Below are 19385 nucleotides of genomic sequence, written 5' to 3' on the forward strand. Positions count from 1 at the left end.
CTACTAGCATCACACCCAAAGCTCCAGCCAAACTGCTGATGGTGGAGGTGCATTGTGGGTAACGTAGGCATCAGGTTTTGACAAAGACAAGGAAACATCTAAATAAAAAAATTCTACATCTGGTTTGGCCGCATCATTAACGATACTATCGCCACCTTAGAGCCACATACTCCCTTGCCTGGCTGAAAAGAACAACTCACAGAAGAGCTGCAGTAATTAATATTCTGGCATAAATATGGAGTCTGTGAAAGTAACATATATAAATATACATGTCCTTCTGACAATTATGTACGCCCAAATGTTTGATTTCAAGCAAGAAATGCCCAGCTGGAAACAGAAATTCTCCAGTATCCAGTACATAGTCTGCTCCAAATCCATCAAGCCAATTACTGCAATTCAGTCAATGTCGAAATGGTGTCAAAATAAATTATTCTCCCAATTTGCAGAAAGTCTTAGCAGTTAATTTGAGATATGACCATTCATTTTAAAAAAAAGCTGAGCTCTACCTAACCAGACTTTAAATAAGATTGACTTAACCCGTTTATTTCCAAAAGTGATTGAACATCTCACAAACAGGTGCTGCAGTTCAGATTATCTTTAGACACGATCACAATTTTCAAAATTCACAGATTTTATTTAGAGCATTAAACCTGATTCAGAATCACAAGTAGAAAAATACTGTTTCCGACTGCTTCACAAATTGCGATCACTGTTCCATGGTTTTATCTTTGAGCAGGAGTTGGTTTAATTATGCAGAGGCAAGTGATCAAGCCAACAGAAGGACACTTTCAAGATGAAATATCACGAACATTAAAGGCAGGGGTAATAGTTCATAAGAGGATTCATTTAACGTGAATGTCTGTACATCTGCACAGCACTGGCACTAACCACAGCCTGCTAGGTAACTGATATTACACACAAATTTCACAACAAAAGTGTTACACCCCAAGCAAAGTGCTGTTTTATCTTGGATGACAAAAAGAAATCAAGCCAAAGTTTCTATCTCTACTATGTAGTGTGTGATTTATTGTTTGTTAAGTGTGGGTAAAAGTCTTAATATAGTCAGATTTTTGTCTAAAGTATTTCTTATTAAACTCTATAATGTTGACCAAGAGTCAGGGTTCCCACCCACATCCTGGAACTTCTAGGATATTGACAGGATATGAATAACTCTGTAACCACTGCAATTCACACAAAGGCATGAATTACTTCAAATGGTGAAGTAAGGGTGTGTGACAGGATTTCTTTTTATTTTGGGGGCTGCTGTAGTTTCTTTAGAATCACTTTTTTAAATCTTATGCAACAAGTCAGACAGGCTCCCACTTGTGACTCTGTTGTGGATAAAACAAAAATAGACAGTTCTTTGAGTTTCAGTTGTTTGTTTTTCACATGGCCTGACGGATGTTTTCCAGGCTCTTCTCAATGTTGTCAATAACCTCCACTGCAGCTTGTGGGATCCTGGTTCCTGGGCCGAAGATGGCGCACACGCCGCTCTGGTACAAGAACTCATAGTCCTGCATACACACAGACGTGGAACAGTTTATATAAACTGCAGTTAATAAGAAATTCAGCTAGAGAAAGAGTGATGTGCACAGTCCCTATGTGATTATGTGACTTATGCTATACCTGATGCGACTAGAAATAAGTGTGACAGGGAAGGGATGAAATGTGTTTTGCAGAAATCCATTAAGACTGACAGGACCAGGATGACAAGAAATGAGACAGCACTGCAAGCAACAGTGCTGTAATGGTCATTATATGGGAATCCTCATGTCCTTTGTCCACATAACGGCAGGATGACATTATATGTGCATCTGTGTGCTTGTCATGAAATACTGCATGATGCGCTTTCATTGTTCAAAGGCACCAGCAGTCATGCTGGAGGCATGCGGGCTTAGCTTGCCTGGGAGAGCTGTTAGGGATGTAGACAAACAGATCATACAGAACTATGGCTCAGTACCCGCTGCCTCCCCAGTTAGAATAACTCAACAAGGACCGCTACCAACATACAGTAAAAGAAGGTCAGATACTGCTAAATATTATGCACAATAACATGGGAGCATTTTAGCTGGTGTTTTCCGCCTTAGTCATTTTCTATCAAACCCATAAGACCGCTATCACGAGGCTCAGCTTCTGAATGAACCTCTATCTCAAGTTTCAGTATCTGAAAGTCAAAGGTTACCTGTGGTGGGATGACCCCTCCACAGATGACCAGGATATCTGGCCTGTTCAGTTTCCGTAGCTCCTTGATGAGCTCTGGGACCAGGGTCTTGTGTCCTGCGGCAAGCGTGCTGACCCCGACACAGTGCACGTCTGCGTCAACCGCCTGCTGGGCAACCTCGAGGGGAGTCTGTTCAAAAAAACACACAACAAGAAAAAAAACTGTCAGCATAAGGCAGTGTGTAATACTATGACCATGAAGTATTTTAAAACAATCATAACTCGAATCATCAATAAGCCACAGTGTTCTATTCTGCTTGCTTAAAAGTAAAGTAAAATTGTAGTCACAGAGACCTTTGGCCTCTGAAGGAGATTCAAAACAAACCAGGTACGTAATTAATTATGTGCAAGCTTCAGTACATTTGATCATCTTCCAGTATCCCCAAGTGACACTGACTTAGAGATTTAGCAACAGTGCATTTTCACACAATTTTCTGCTCAGTTGCGAACCTCATTTGCAAAAACACTACTATCGATTCCTCTTGAAGTGGCATGTCCCTGGGGTCCATTATCCAAAGCTACATGTAGCTCCACCTGACTGACTTGAAACATAATTGCGAGGGCTATTTCATGAGGAATTTCATTAATTTTGTACTCTCTACCAGAGGCAATGCTTAACAACAGGCCACATGATCAAAGGTCGAGAAATGACGGCAACAGAGTGTGACAACGGGTGCTGCACACCACCTCATTATGCAGGTTATTAGAGAATCTTGTATCTTCTTACTATGTACTACAGAAAATACAGCTGCATGCCGAACAACACACATCCCACTGATCCACCCATACATACAATATCCAGCATTGAGTTTATGTGGGTGTATTTTACGATATTGCTAGAGGTTAACTCACTAATATTATTTTGCACGATTATATTTTACACAATATGACAATATTCTGAATTTGATGTGGGTCTTGTCAACAGCATATTCAGCTCAGGTTGAAAGTGTCGGCAGCTCTCTCCAACGCTAAACCTCCCCCTTCTAACCTCACCTATGAGGAAAGAAAAGCTGTGACATCACTGAGCAAGGATGAAAACATCACAATCTTGCCAGCAGACAAAGGGAGATGCACGGTAATTCTAAACACTAACGATTACCATGACAAGATTCTTTCACTACTCAATGACAGTAACACATATGAATGCCTGAAACGAGACCCAACCAGCGGGTACAAGAGAACAATCACTGACCAATACCTCCTTTTTGACTCACATCACCCACAATCATAGAATATCTGCAAAGTTTGCAGAAAGATGGAGCCATTGACCGTTTGCAATACCACCGGTTATACCCACAAGAGTCCATCCCGGGCATCTATGGCCTCCCGAAAATACACAAAGAAGGAGCGCCTCTCAGACCTATTGTCAGCAGCATCAACTCTGTGACTTACAACATTGCTAAGTTTGTGGCCAACATCTTAGCACCACTGGTTGGCAAAACGCCACACCACATCCAGAACTCAATGGACTTTGCAAATAAGGTCCGGGACTTGAAACTAGACCCATCCGAAACAATGGTTTCCTTCGATGTCACATCGTTGTTCACATGCATTCCAACTCAGGATGCTGTGGAAACAGTGAGACAGCAGTTGTTACAAGACAACACTTTGCAGAACAGAACTAACCTTACCCCAGAGCAAATATGCCAGTTACTGGAACTCTGCCTAAAAACCACCTATTTTCAATTTAGGGGAAGGTTTTACAGGCAAAAACATGGATGTGCGATGGGCTCACCAGTATCCCCCATTGTGGCTAATCTTTACATGGAGAACATGGAAAGAACGGCTCTGAACTCTTTCAAGGGAACAACACCAAGTCATTGGTACAGATATGTGGACGACACTTGGGTAAAAATCCAAAGCCAAGAAGTGCAAGCCTTCACCGAGCACATTAACTCAGTGGACAAGAACATCAAATTCACTCGAGAGGATGTCAAGGACATGAGTTTGCCTTTTTTGGACTGTGATGTCCACATTGGAGAGAACAGGCGCCTCCATATTGGGGTTTACAGAAAACCTACTCACACAGACCAATACCTCCTTTTTGACTCACATCACCCACTGGAACACAAACTAGGTGTTATCAGAACTCTACAACACAGAGCTGATAATGTTCCAACCAGCCAACAGGCAAGGGACAAGGAACACAAACACCTGAGAGGGGCCCTCAAAACCTGTGGTTATCCCAGCTGGTCTTTTGTGAAAAGTTCAGCTGCTTCCAGAAAGAACAGGGTGACAGAGGAAGAAAAGAGGGACAGACGACATAACATCGTCATTCCATATGTGTCTAGTGTATCAGAGAAACTCAGGCGAATTTTCAACAAACACAACATCCCGGTACATTTCAAACCCGGGAACACTCTCAGACAAAGGCTGGTGCACCCTAAAGACCGGACACCTCACACTCAGAAGAACAACCTGGTGTATGCAGTCCAGTGCAGTGAGGAATGCACAGACTTGTATATTGGGGAAACCAAACAGCCACTGAGCAGACGCATGGCACAACACAGAAGGGCTAACTCTTCAGGGCTGGACTCAGCTGTTTACCTGCATCTCAAGGAGAAAGCATACTCCTTTGAGGATAAAAATGTGCATATTCTGGACAGAGAAGACAGATGGTTTGAAAGAGGGGTAAGAGAAGCTATCTATGTCAAGGTTGAAAAACCATCTCTGAACAGAGGGGGAGGTCTTAGACACCACCTATCTCCCACATACAATGCTGTCCTTTCATCTCTCCCTAAGAGATTCAAAGATTTAGCCTCTGAAAACAAACAACAAAGCCATTCACACATGGCTCAAGGAGCCTCCCAATGACAACAATGGGACACTAACGAGGCTAACGACTGTCGTTGACACCAAAGGGTTGCACCCCACCCCGCCTTAATGGGGGGATCGTTTGCCTCACAATAGAGTGATACCATTCTTGTTTTTGTGGGTTGGTCTCACTCAGGGGATAAATACTTGAACCTAACATCATTGCATTGGACTAGAGCTGTCCTATCTAGTCTGGTTGCGTACGAACTGATGAAGCCTGCTCGGATGAGAGGCGAAACGTCTTCTAAGACAAACTGACGAGGTCCAGTTGCGAACGATTGAATGCCCTAAAGCTTACAATGACCTGAATGAATGAGAATATTCACAGGCAACAGCATATTCTGTTTGAATATTCCAAATTAAGCCTTATTGTGAATGAAGCATTTTCCAGTGAAGACATGTGGACATGATATGTCAATATTATTTCGGTTTTATTCAGAATGTGCGTCTCATTTGAGGTTTTTTTTGCAGTTAGACCATAATGCAACACACAGCCTCTTGTGGCCGGCTCTGTGTGATGCATGCACAAAAGACAAGGCCACATTTCTGGTCATAAGGAGAAACACAACTATGTTTAGACATTATGAAAAGCTCAGACATCAACAACAGGCTTTTGGATATGCACAAATGTCGCAGTGTTGACTTTTTCAAGAGCGTTAATTCAATTGGAAAACACCTACATATAATGTAAGTAAGTGGTCAGACATGTATTATCAGCCTGCAAAAGTTAACATATGTGCAGTTTATAAACCACACCATAGATACCAGTGCACCTGGCTTCAATTAAGAGCCTTTTGAGCATCTGAGGGTTTGCCAACGTGTATGTTTAAAATACAAAAGGTGTTTGTAGAAAGAACTACAACTACAAGAACTCTGTGAGAAGTGCAAGAATTTGTCGTTTCAGTCTTATAATGAAAAATATGACTGAATCTTTAATTATCTTAAAGCAATGGGGGTTGAAGGTAAGTCACAATAAACCAAAACTGAAACAGAGTCACATATCTATACCTTACCTTTTATACAAACTGTATTTCTGTTATTAACTGCTTAAATGTATTTTTTGACAAGCAGTTCATGGAAATATGTCTTGCTTAAACGGCATCTTCTGGGTAGAGTCACTACTTCTGCCATGAACCCTGTGCCTTTCATGTTATCGTTGAATGGGCTGAGGTGGTGTAGGCCCCCTAACCCTAACCCCAAGACCTAACCTGAAACAGTGGTCCGATGTCCACATCAAAGCCCAGGTCAGCAAACCCTGTGGCGATGACTTTGGCACCTCTGTCGTGACCATCCTGCCCCATCTTTGCCACGAGCAGTCGAGGGTTCCTGCCCTCCTGGCTCTTAAAATCTGCAACTCTGAGATTTAAAAAAAAGAAGAAAATTAGAAGGAGAACAACCAGTCAGGTAACCAGTCTGTGCATGGTGAGTATAAAGACGCTCATTGGGCTTTTTTCTACCTGTTGTGGGCCAAGGCGATCTCTTCGTGCTCCCCGAACTCACTGCGGTAAGCACCGCTCACCATCCTGGTGCTGGCCTTGTGCTCACCAAACACTTTCTTCATGGCATCAGTTATTTCACCAACCGAACATCTAAAACAAAATACAACAAAGCAGACGGCATCTTCCTCAGCCTGTTTTCACTTTCCAGTGATAAATAATGATGGAAATATGTGAGGGAATCCAGTTATTCATTCTGTTATAGCAAACACAACTCAACTCACTAAAGAGAACATTTCAGTGCATCCAAGGACCGATCCAGGAAGGGAACAGCAACAGACACCTCTGCTTTTTTTGTTTACCATATATTTTATATGTGTTATTTCATATTTTTGCTGTCTTCAGCATTCTCTACAATGTAGAAAATAATAAAAATAAAGAAAAACCACTGAATAAGAATGTGTGACAAAACTTTTGCCTGTAGCTATTGAAGTGACAGTAATAAAACAGCAGTGATAAAGTAACTTTAGTGTAACTTACTGAAGTTATTTGTACTTATATGACAGTAAGAATCATCAAATATTGAGATGAATTAAAGGTCTATAGATTATTAGCAGTCCCCCATGTAGCATTTGAAGCTAAAAGACGTACGAGTGGCCATTACAATCTCACTGCTGGAGTTTTCACCTGGCTCGTGCTGCCTCCACAGCCAGGGCTAAGAGGTTGCCCTCCCTGGTCTGGGCACACTCCTCGATGGCTGCCAGGCACTTCTTCGCTGCCTCGGGGTCACGACTCTGCCTTACCTACAGCAGAGAAACATTGCATTTCGTCTTTTTATCTGCCTCAGAGCTTCGCAACACAGAGAACAAAAACATTCAAACAGCTTCTAGACATTTCTTGGAGCAGATATTCTGACTTGTCATAGCAGGAAAAGCAAAAATAACATTAACGTCACATCTGTTCCATTTTAGTGAGCGAGCATGCACACTAGCGTGGCCCTGGAACTGACACACCTGAATGGAATGCAGCCATTACTAATTAAGGTTATTAGTTGCACCTGTGTTTAGTCCTGATGTCAGTTTTTGTCTACTTTGCACTGCTGGGAAAAAAGTATAATGACAGAACTTTTTGGACTCTTTTAAGTTGCATCTATAACAAGTTAAGAAAAAACAGAATCAAATTGGAGTAAAAATTGTTCCAGACTTTGATCCGAGAGAAAGTGGCCTATATTTCAATGACCCATAAGCACCTGCAGCAGTAACATTGTGTATCTGTCCAGTCCATCATCAGGTCTGAGCACTGAACCGAGTTTAACTGACGTCCCCTGCATAATCCGCAGGACATGAGACAAACACGGCATGTTTGTGACAAAGATTCAGCCTTGGAAGATGAGCCATATTGTCTGCATTCCCTGTATGAACAGCTTAAGCACTGTGTTCATCAATAGATATAAGAAGAGTTAAATCGCTTTGTATATTTTTGTCACACATTGTGAAAATATACGCTTCCAAAAGTTCAAGGTGACGTCTTTAAATGTCTTGCTTTTCAAAACACAATGATACTCAGTTTACAGTGAAGAAGCAGTCGATCTCAAAGGAACACTGACCTTTTTCAGTTTTTCAATCTGTTTCTCACGGACAACAGTGTTATCTATCGCCAGCACCTCCACGGTCTCCTCTTTTTCCAGACGGTACTTGTTCACTCCGACGATGACCTCTGACCCTGAAAGAGAAAAAGGATAAAGGCACTTGAATAAGGAGGAGAGAGATTCAACACAGTGGTGTACCATGCTTCAGGGAGGAAGAGGAAGGCACTGTTATGTTCCCTGCTGGGATCTGTAGAAAAGACAGCAAACGTGAGAGGACGTTTCATATTTAAATTAACTAATTTTTTCACATACTGCCTTGTGGTGTTAAACAAATACAACCTACAAACAGACAGAGGCTTATTCTCCATATTTACTGAACCCATAAAACTGTGAGCCTGACGTGGTCAGAATCGAGGCCCATCTGAAGTGGAGATGAAATGTTAGCAGCAAAGATGTGTGTTGCTAAGGTGAATCAGAAAGCCAATGAATATCAATGAGAGCAGGCATCTGGGGATTACAGAGCAAAGCCACACAGTGTGTGAGGGGGCTGCACTGCTCCGTCACAGTCATTTCAGGCATTATTGGATGGAGATACAAGTAAATTCCAAAGAAACACAAAGGAGCCTCAATTAAGCTCCCTGATAGCGCCCTGGCTCACTTCCCCAAGCTGACACACATCCTCGCTCCTCTAACAAACAAACTACACACTGTCCGCTTGAGTCAAGCTGTGGTGTGATCTCCTGTCGGCTGCAAGCCCTGCCATGCCTGTCTGCAGATTTTCTGACATCACTGGGGTCAAGCAAGGCTCGCCATGTTTGGGTTCAGGGCACTTTCAACGGGCGTAAGTAAAGTTCACTTGGCAGGTGACTGGATCAGCACTTTAACAGTTAAACTAGACACTGGACACAAGTGAAGCTTTTTCAATTTAATTTAGAAAGCAATTTTATTTGGCTCATTTAAAGGCTAACTAAGACCACTGATGGTGAAAATCTCAAACATAATGTCAACTGAAGCAGGAATCTCAGGCTGTAAAGCTGCTCTAAAAAAAGGATAAGGATAAAGTAATCCAATACAGCTAAACCTGTTTCAGGTCAGGACAATGAATCAAATACTTCATGCAAAATTTGGCGATATGATCATTTCAGACAGGAGTTGCACACTTGACTCGATGTCAAAACTGACAAAAACACGTTGCATTCCAGCTTTGTTCTGGTGAGTGAAGAGGTAGAGAGCATTAAGTGCTTGAGGCAGATGAGGAAGATAAAAAGCTGAAAGAGTGAGAAGCCTTAAGGCAGTGGGCGGATGATATATTTAAACAGCACCTGAGTCGATGCGGGCCTGTCTGCGAGCTGCACATTCCTCAATCCGAAGTTTGGGAATGCCCTCTGCCACGGCTCTGGCCATGCCTCCCATCTCTTCAATGTCTTTAATGAACTATGGAAAAGGGAACACAGGTCGGGAAAAGGCGACTGTATTATTTCTACATTTCACTTAGTGCATAATGACATTTACCTCACAAAAGTCATATTAACTGCACTGTTTAGCTGTATATCATGGTTGAGATTTAGGCATAAAATTCACAATCGAATTCCAAATCAATGTTCGATCGATCATAAGATTGTGGTGTTTTACCTTCGAAACACAGCACCGCTACCTCATCGGAGCGGCGCCAGTCTGTGCATGTGTTCTGTGGCACAGCAGCCTTCAGTGTTGATTGTTATCTATTACTCGTGAGGTGTAATCAATCAATCAGGACACTGAGCGAGACCGGCTGTATCCCAGCTCTAAACTGACAATTTATATTAATGAAAGAGAGTTCTTTTAAGAAAAAAGGAGCAACTCACTTAATTCAATGCTTCGCTATATTTAAATTAAGGATTTTTTTTAGGGTGTTCAATTGAAAACTTCAATAGAAGCTTCAAATGTAAATCAAAGCTAAATTCGTCACAGCCCTGTTTAAAACACTACTCTGATTACTTTGGAAGTCATGCTGTTGCCCATCCGTCCCCGAGGCAAACCTTCAAAGCTGTGTTATAGACGTCGTCCGTGAGGGCCTCCATCATGTGCGAGCCCCCCCAGGGATCGGCCACTTTGGGGATGCCCGACTCTTCCTGAATGATGATCTGGGTGTTCCTGGCGATGCGAGCGCTCTTCACGGTGGGCAAGCCCAGAGCTTCGTCGAACGAGTTGGTGTGGAGCGACTGGGTCCCCCCGAACACTGCTGCCATGGCCTCGATCACTGTACGGATCACATTGTTGTACGGATCCTAAGAAGGGCGGGGGGGTTCTGATTATTACTCATTCATCGGTACTTTAACATTTCTTTCTCTTCTCTTTCAGGACTTTCAAACACCATTATTTACCTGTTCTGTGAGAGACCAGCCTGAAGTCTGGCAGTGTGTGCGGAGGAGGAGGGACTTGGCATTCTTAGGCTGGAAGTTCTCTTTAATGAGCGTGGCCCATAATCTCCTGGCTGCCCTCAGCTTGGCAATTTCCATGTAGAAGTTCATCCCGATACCCCAGAAGAATGACAACCTGACAGCACACACGAGAAATGCCGAAAAAAAGAGAGAAATGAGTGAGTAAAACTGACAGAAAATTGAGGAAATGCAGGTACATCAGAGGGTACAGCAACCTCTCTGCTCTTTCCATCCATCAGCATCCAAACGGACTGCAGTCCAGTGTTCACAGCTGGGTGTTCAATGACCACATCCCACAGCAGACCATGAAGACTAATATGGGCTGCGACAGGAAGGCAGACCACAGGCAGACCGTCTAAAAGGTCCAACTGACTAGAGCTAGATCGATAAACGAAAAAGTACTTGCCCCCTTCCTGATTTCTCTTTTTTTTTGCATATTTGTCACACTTAAATCTTTCAAATCATCAAACAAATGTTAATATTAGACAAAGATCAGAGTAAAAAAAATGCAAAATTCAGTTTTTAAATGATGACTTCATTTATTAGGGGAAAAAAGCTTTCCAAACCTAACTGGTCCTGTATGAAAAACTGACCTTGTTAAATCATGAATCAGCTGTGATTAACCACATTGTTGGAAAGCTGAGTCCAATTTCCCAAGCCACACCCAGACCCTTTGAATCAAGAAATTAATTAAATAGAACTTGTCTGACAAAGTAGGGTAAAAGATCTGAAAAAGCAACACATCATGCCGCGATCGAAAGAAATTCAAGAACAGATGAGAAACAAAGTCATTGACATCTATCAGTCTGGAAAGGGCTACTAAGCCAAGAAAAATTGGAGCAGCCTTCCCAGGAGTGTCCGGCCTACCAAAATTACTCCAAGAGCACATCGACGACTCATCCAGGAGGTCACAAAAGAACCCAGAACAACATCTAAAGAACTGCAGGCCTCGCTTGCCTCAGTTAAAGTCAGTGTTCTTGATTTAACTATAAGAAAGAGACCAGGAAAAAATGGCATCCATGGCAGAATCCAAGGCAAAAACCACTGCTGACCAAAAAGAACACAAAGGCTCGTCTCACGTTGCCAAAAAACAATCTGATGATCCCCAAGACTTTTGGGAAAATATTCTGTGGTCTGACGAGTCCTGGCGTAAAACTAACACAGCAATTCATAAACAGAACATCATACCAACAGTCAAACATGGTGGTGGTGTGATGGTCTGGGGCTGCTTTCAGCTTCAGGACCTGGACGACTTGCCATAACTGATGGAACCTTGAACTCTGCTCTACCAGAAAATCCTGAAGGAGAATGTCCAGCCGTCAATTCAACTTAAGCTCAAGCACACTTGGGTTATGCAGCAGGACAACGATCCGAAACACACCAGGAAGTCCACCTCTGAATGGCTTATAAAATTGTGATGCCAATTGAGATGCTGTGGTATGACCTTAAACAGGCCGTTCATGCTCGAAAACCCTCCAATGTGGCTGAATTAAAACAATTCTGTAAAGAAGCGAGGGCCAAAATCCCTCCACAGCGATGCAAAAGACTCATTGGCAGGCATCACAAACGCTTGATTGCAGTTGTTGCTGACAAGCGTGACGCAATCAGTTATTAGGTTTAGGGGGTAATTACTTCTTCACATAGGGTCGGGTAGGTTTGGATAGCTTTTTTCCCTTGATAAAAAAAAATCATAATTTAAAAACCGCATTTTGTATTTACTCTGGTTGTCTTTGTCTAATGTTAAAACTTGTTTGATGACCTGAAACACTTAAGTGTGACAAATATAAATCAGTAAGAAATCAGGAAGGGGGCAAATACTGTTTCACAGCACTGCAGACTGACAACCAGAGACACATTTCTGCTTGTCCTGCTCAGCGTGCATCGTGGTCTCAATTCTTTAAGAAACAAATTAAGTGATCCTTATCAAAACATTTTTGCTATGCATTTCTGAGACAAAATAACTGCTAAAAATACAAAGATGCTACGCTGGAAGATGGCATCAGAATAGCGTTATCAGCTGCTCCAGTGTTTGTGCAAACCCAAAGGTAAGTACTGATTGTGAGCCAAGGAGATTTAGAAACATAAGCTGGAGGGTGATAATATCTTACAGTGAAAACCCCCCCATTTCACACAATTGAGTGACATCTCGACATCGATTCAGAGTGGGTGTTTGCGCGGCCTGTCTCTGAAGTCATTTTGTGCGGAGGGGTCAAGCAGGACCGGGCCCTCAGGATGTCGCAGCAGATTGCGCACACGCGTTATCTGAGTAATTGAAAGGCAGTGAAAGAATAGCTGTGGGAGGTAATGGAAGTGCGACGTAAGGAATAAGAACTGGACACAGGGAAGGGTTGGTGACGTGGTGCGTTCGTGTTATTGACTGGAAAGATGAGATCATTTTGTTTAAAGTGGACGGGAAAATGAATTTCTACGGCGCGACTGGGGGCTCTGGGTCAAAGAGACTGTTCTTCCACATAAATATGGATTTTGGATAACAGCAAAAGAGAGAAACAAGTAGTAATTGAAAGAAAATGTTGACCGTGGCAACACATGTGCCACATAGATAATATATAGATATAAGAAGTTTTTATGTTACAGTGGTTCACTTGTTTCAAGCATTCTTAGCCTTAATTATCTTAATAAGACATTATAACTTCTTACTGAGATGCTATTACTGGCTCTGAGTTCCTTCATGCTTGAAACTTGGATTTCCAGAATTACAAAGCTGTTTGGACAAAACTGCTTTGTCGAAGTCAGAATTTCTTTGTATCCAGACAAATGTACTTGCTTTTAGTCTGGCTGTGCTACAACTGTGGCTTCTTTGAGGCAACATATTTTTACTTGTTTTAAACATCTGGGTAAGTGAAATTTTCCTCTTCTGTTGGCAGATAATTTTGTTTATTTATTGATATTTCCCCCTTTTCATTGCCTTTTTTTTCCTGTTTTTGCAGTGCAGATCCTTTATGTGGTGCCTTTAGCCAACTTTATCCTCTTTTTCCTTTTATACTTTATATCACAATACATCTATATGACAGCTGTGCTCATTTGTATAAATTACTATAGGAAGTTTGATAGGGCTGCATGGTGGCTGGGTGGTTAGCAGCGTTGCCTCACAGCTAGAAGATCCCCAGTTCAATCCCGCCTGGGACCTTTCTGTGTGGAGTTTGCATGTTCTCCCTGTGCAGCGTGGCATGCTGAGGTTAATTGATAATTCTAAAATGTGAATGAGTGAATGAGTGTTTGTCTATATGTGTAGCCCTGTGGTAGGCTGGCGACCAGCCCAGGTCGCTGGTCGCTGGTGACCCCTGCTTTCGCCCAAGATAGGCTCCAGCCCCCCCCCGTGACCCTGCAAAGGATTCAGTGGTGTATAGATAATGGATGGATGAAGATTGTTATTGTTCAGTCTGTGAGTCCCATCTGCTGGTTCAAATAAGGGGGAAGTTATTTGTTTACCAGTTACATAGTATGCATTAGTCAAACAAGCAACCAAGACCAAGATCATCATGGATGACACAAGCGAGGCTATGGTTTAGTGTTCGGGAGTCATTACCAGGATATTTACAAATGCTGAACTGGGTCTTTGAGTGACAGAGACCAACGTGTCATCACTTGGGTGAGTAAGTCACTCATCAATCACGACTTTTCTAGTCTATGTGGAGCAGAAAAAAAACGGAATAAAACAAATTGAGCGTAAAGTGAGTGTAGTCACTGTCACATTTGACCAATGACAGCGTGTACTGACACTGGTGGTGCTAAGAGCTAAGTCACACGTTCGATGCAGGCGTCATGGTTGACATCTTTCATCTCTGGAGCTTTGGCCGGATTTGTAGAATTTTGTTTGTTGCAATTTGCTTTACCCAGCCTGGCTGCTACACGGTGTCTTCAGCAGCTGCTTTTGCAGAGCCATGGTTGCAAAGAACTGAATATATACAGAGAAGAGAGTTTTTAAATTGAGTATATGTCAAAAATTGTCAAATTATCCCATTCTGTTTTATTTATGTTTTACACAGTGTCTTACCTTGAGAGGGGCTGCATGAGACACTATGGGATGTGTGACACACATATGGGATATTGTAACTGTGTTATGAGATGTGATAAATAGAACAAAGTGTGAACTAAACATGTTGTACGTGGTCAAACTACAGACCTTAAAAATGAAACCATTACAGTATCGAATGACCTACATTAAATGTTCCAGCTAAGGTGCTACTACTTTCATGATTATTGGCAGTAATATCACAGGCCTTTGTGATTTGGGGAATTTCTAAGTAAATAATATTGAAAAATACACTATCCGGTCTTCAGAGTGAGGTACACATAAGTGAATCAAAACCAGTATCTTGTACAGAAGCCAAGAACAGCCATGCTTGCAATAATTGTTTTAAGGCCTTTATCTTGAGATCACAGGTTAATTATTTCTTTTATCTCACGAAAATGAGCTTTGTTATCTCAAGATAACGAGATGATCAAGCCGTTATCTTGAGAACACATAAAGTCCTTTCCTCTTATCACTTATAATGTTTATCGGAGATCAGGAGTGTCATGGCAGCAGGCATAGATGGCACCTTGATAACTGTAGCCACTGATTTAAGATGAATCAAGCAGTATCAACTCCTGATCGACCCATCACACCGTACTTCAGTCTAACTTATATACATACTTTATCATACCATTCAAACAGACACCAATGTGCTTAAAGTTGACGACTGTATGTAAGCTTGTCACTTACAATAATTAGTCATAGTCATTTCTCCAAATATCTGCCTTTTGTTTACTCGCAATAAATGAACCAGTTATCATGAGAAAATAGGCTTTGTTATCTCCAGGTAACAAAATAATTAACTCCTCAGCACTCGGTAAGATCTTCGTATTCGTACCTTGGGGCGAATTCATCGATGGTTAAGCCTGCTTTCAGACCAGTGCGGCAGTACTCCAGGCCGTTAGCGATGGTGTAGGCTACTTCCAGGATGGCATCAGCTCCAGCCTCCTGAAGATGGTAGCCACTGATGGATATGGAGTTGAACTTGGGCATGTGCTGGGAACACGGAGAGTCATAAAACTTGGTTAGACTCCCAATATGACGAGTAATACATTAACAGCACAACATAAAGGAAGCACTACACCAAGCAGGTTACTTAAACACACAACATGTAACAGTTCTGCATGAAAATGTCTAAAAGTAACGAGACCCTATACCATAAATTTTGTTGTGTTCATGATCCCATGCTACTTCATGGCTACTTTTGTTTTCATTGTTACCACTAGCACTAGCAGCAGAATTTACACACTCTGCGTTTAAGTAGTATTGAAGTAATACGTACCTTGGAGGTATAAGCGAAGATGTCTGCAATGGCGTGCATGGAAGGTTCCGGGGGGAAAATATACGTGTTGCGGACCATAAACTCCTTCAAAATATCGTTCTGAATCGTGCCAGTTAGTTTGGCTTTAGGCACGCCCTGCTCCTCTCCGGTCACAATAAACATGGCCAGCACGGGGATAACGGCTCCGTTCATTGTCATCGAAACAGACATCTTCTCCAGTGGGATCCCATCGAAGAGCATCTTCATGTCTTCGACTGTGTCTATAGCAACTCCGGCCATGCCGACGTCGCTGTGGACTCGGGGGTTGTCGGAGTCATAACCGCGGTGCGTCGGGAGGTCAAAAGCCACAGAGAGACCTTGCTGTCCAGCTGACATGAAAGAGAGAGTGGATTAGAGGCTGTGAGAAGATGAGGACATAAAAAGTGGATGGGAGTCATAGATTGGAGCACAGAGACTTACAAAAAAACAACCATATGGCATCTATTGAATCTGTCTATGTTCTCAGTTATGCTGGCTTGTGGCCCCTGAGGCACGACTGAATGGTGAACTTAGTATAAGCTGACCAGTACATCGGATATCGGCCTATCACAGATGTATTGGCATTCATTTTGGCTTTTACTGTCTAAAGAAGTTTAACAGCAAAAGTTGTTTCTTCACCTTGCTGATCAATGGAGGAGGCCAACATATGATACATTACATACATTACTCCTTGGAAAGTAGCCTTGCACCAGATGCCTAAATTGCTGCACACTTCTCAAAAGAAAATGGTATTTGAATCTGACTATGAGGGGATGAACAAAGGGCATTCTCATTAAGATTAAATGAGGTTTAAATAAGTATTTGTGGTTGGCACTTGTAAGCTTTAGTGAGCTGAAAGGTTAAAACTTCTCATGCAGTTTCTGCTCATCTGTACAAAATCAGCATAATTGGAAATTTGTCTTTGGAGATGAATGAAGTATCTATCTATCTGTCTGTCTGTCTGTCTATCTATCCATCTAATGCATATTTGACCTGACAATGCCATAATAATTCTAGTCTTTCCTCTTCTTTAATATAGTTTTCTAATTTTTCAAGTATTTCAAAGAGTAGTCTCTAGTATAATTATGCATTTCAGAGGGAGATTGGCTGAATGGCTGAATCTCAAATTTGCACTAATAGAGTCATCTACTGAAACTAAACTGCCAGGTCCAAGGGACATGTAGCGCCAAAGACCAGTGATTTTACGTGAAGGGTTCAGATGTGTTATGGGAACATGATGTTCAAACTTATTTGTTTAACAAAACACAAAGCCTGCCATTACAGGATAAGGAAATGTTAATGCACAACAGATCTGAAGTGGTGGCAAAGTGGCGCCTCGTTAGCTGAATGGTTACACCATGGTCGTTACTGTTAACGGTTCAATTTTAGCCACGCTGTGTTGCATGTCACACTGCTTTCTCCTCTCTCTTTCTTCTTTTCTGTCTGCTTCTTCACCTTTCACTATCAAATAAAATTAAAAAAGCTGACCACAAAAATATAAAAAAACAAAGTGATAATGAAACAATACCTTTAATGTTGTCTTTATAGAACTTGTTGCTCTCCTCCACGGTGCTAAAGCCAGCATACTGCCTGATAGTCCAAGGTCTGTATGTGTACATGGTGGGATAGGGCCCCCTGGTGTACGGAAACACTCCTGGCAATTCATCTGCTCTGCCAGCGGAGTCTGCTTGGGTGTACACAGGCTTGATGTTGATTCCCTCAGGTGTGCGCCAGATCAGATCTTCCGGGTTCTTCCCCTTCAGCTGCTTCTTAGCCAGAGTGGCCCACTCAGGGAGCAGCTCAACCTGGTCCCGACACGGTACGGAAGTGTGGAGCAGAGAGCGGTGTGTGTGTGCTGAGGAGACGGAGGCTCTAACCAGGTGCCGGACAGCCATCGCTGCACATGCCCTCTGTGCAGTCAGCATGCTTACTGTTCCCCCAGTCAGACGCACATGGATCACCTGATGTGGAACACATGAGAAGTGGGGAAAATACGTATGATGGTTGCATGTCAGTATAGTCAGGAATGAGTGAGTGACTGTCTAAATTCTTTGATTCCAGCATCTTAAATGTGAATATTTTCTGGTTTCTTCACTCCTTTACAGAAGTAAAATGAATTTGGTTGTGGACAAAATGAGACATTTGCGGACATCATCTTGGGCTCTGGGAACCACTGATCGATGTTTTTCACTGTTTTACAGACCAAAGAATTTATCGATTAATCGAGAAAATAATCAACAGACTAATCAATGATTAGAATAATCATTAGTTGCAGGCCTTTCAATATGACATTAAGCTTAACTCTTAAAAGAGTGATTGCTAAAATCAAGGAGGATCAGAAACTAAACCTTCCTTCATTCTTCATGGCAGCCCGAGCCGTGAACAAAGTGAGATGTTTGGGTTCACATCATCAGTAATGATCCATGTGATGACGACAATGTGCAGCACCAGTGTGGCAAACTGTATGCACAAGCACATACGCTGACATGCAGATTTCATGTGTGTGCAGATGCTAAAGGAATTTTAAGTACAAATGCATGGGTCAATTAACTGATTAAAATAATGTAATTGCAATGGCCTAAACTGAGTCTACACAAACTCATATTATTTTTGAAAACACTGTAACAGATGTTTGTTTTGATCACCGTGGACGTGTGAGCTGCAATGATCAGCTATATCTGTGTTGATGTCCTCGAACTATACTTCTTATTATTTTGATACTGACATTGAGCTAGGAGTCTGAAATAAAGTTGGATTGAATTGAAAATAATTAGTACAGTATTGGACATGTTTAACCTTACGTAACCAGCACCTAGGTTGTGATATTTTAACGTAACAGATGACATTGTTGTACTAGTTGACGTTAACGTTAGCTACTTTAGCATTGTGGGCTAGCTGACCTAGCCAGATGTCATCTTTTCTAAGTCTTTAAAGCATACGATCATTAAAACCCTGTGGACGACTATGGAAACGTTTCTAATGAATAATGAATAGGCAACACGTGCAGACTAATGTTGACATAATGTTTATGTTAAGTAAGCTAGACACAATTGCGCTGCTGAGCACTTTAGCAACCGTGAATGTTAGCTACATAACCTAGCTTGAACTATTAGCAAGGAAGCAAATGCATGTCCGCTAACATTTGGCATTTTGTGTGCATGTAACTATATTTTACCGCGCATATTTTCACATATTTTAAGATAAGTTTCTGACCTTGTCGTCTGTTGTGCTCTATCAGATTCACCAAAGGCGTGTGTTTGTCCGTCCAATGAAGTTTCACAACATTCAGTAAGCCAATCGCATGCGTCCGTCAATGGATAAACTTTGACCGTGGACACCGGAAGTAAATACTAAGTTCAAGATTGTTGAATTTCGTGGAGATAAGTAACGTCAGCTACTGAGAACACATTCCAGTTATTACTTTCTATTACGCGTTATTTAATACGTTTACCTAAGATGATTTATTCTATTTAATTTGTCAGATAAACAGTTAGTCACTACATATACTTCAATTTTTATTGACTCATTCTTAAGTTTAGTCCGCTGGCCTACATGTTTATAGAATTTGCCT

The 19385-nt window shown here is 41.9% G+C and overlaps 1 protein-coding gene across 1 annotated transcript; it reads right to left on the minus strand.

Moving 5' to 3' along the window:
* Nucleotides 1–545: 545 nt before the first annotated feature.
* mmut (methylmalonyl CoA mutase) lies at nucleotides 546–19124 on the minus strand. Its single transcript, XM_041958758.1, has 13 exons — nucleotides 19028–19124; nucleotides 17343–17775; nucleotides 15797–16164; nucleotides 15353–15510; nucleotides 10422–10593; nucleotides 10077–10325; nucleotides 9381–9492; nucleotides 8077–8192; nucleotides 7158–7273; nucleotides 6492–6623; nucleotides 6243–6390; nucleotides 2183–2350; nucleotides 546–1514 (listed from the first exon to the last, which is right to left on the minus strand). Exons 2-13 carry the CDS (start codon nucleotides 17737–17739, stop codon nucleotides 1386–1388), a joined length of 2265 nt encoding a protein of 754 aa, XP_041814692.1. The 5' UTR covers nucleotides 17740–17775; nucleotides 19028–19124; the 3' UTR covers nucleotides 546–1385.
* Nucleotides 19125–19385: the final 261 nt, after the last annotated feature.

The sequence above is a fragment of the Chelmon rostratus genome, chromosome 18 (genome assembly GCF_017976325.1).
Source record: "Chelmon rostratus isolate fCheRos1 chromosome 18, fCheRos1.pri, whole genome shotgun sequence".
NCBI lineage: Eukaryota > Metazoa > Chordata > Actinopteri > Chaetodontiformes > Chaetodontidae > Chelmon > Chelmon rostratus.

Bases quoted from the DNA above. Each gene is read 5' to 3' on its own strand.
- mmut (XM_041958758.1), bottom strand. From the start codon at position 17,739: ATGCTGACTGCACAGAGGGCATGTGCAGCGATGGCTGTCCGGCACCTG. The intron at 15,511-15,796 runs GTACGTATTACT...CCGTGTTCCCAG, and splicing joins TCTTCGCTTATACCTCCAAG to CACATGCCCAAGTTCAACTC. The intron at 10,326-10,421 runs GTAAATAATGGT...CGCCCTTCTTAG, and splicing joins GCTGGTCTCTCACAGAACAG to GATCCGTACAACAATGTGAT.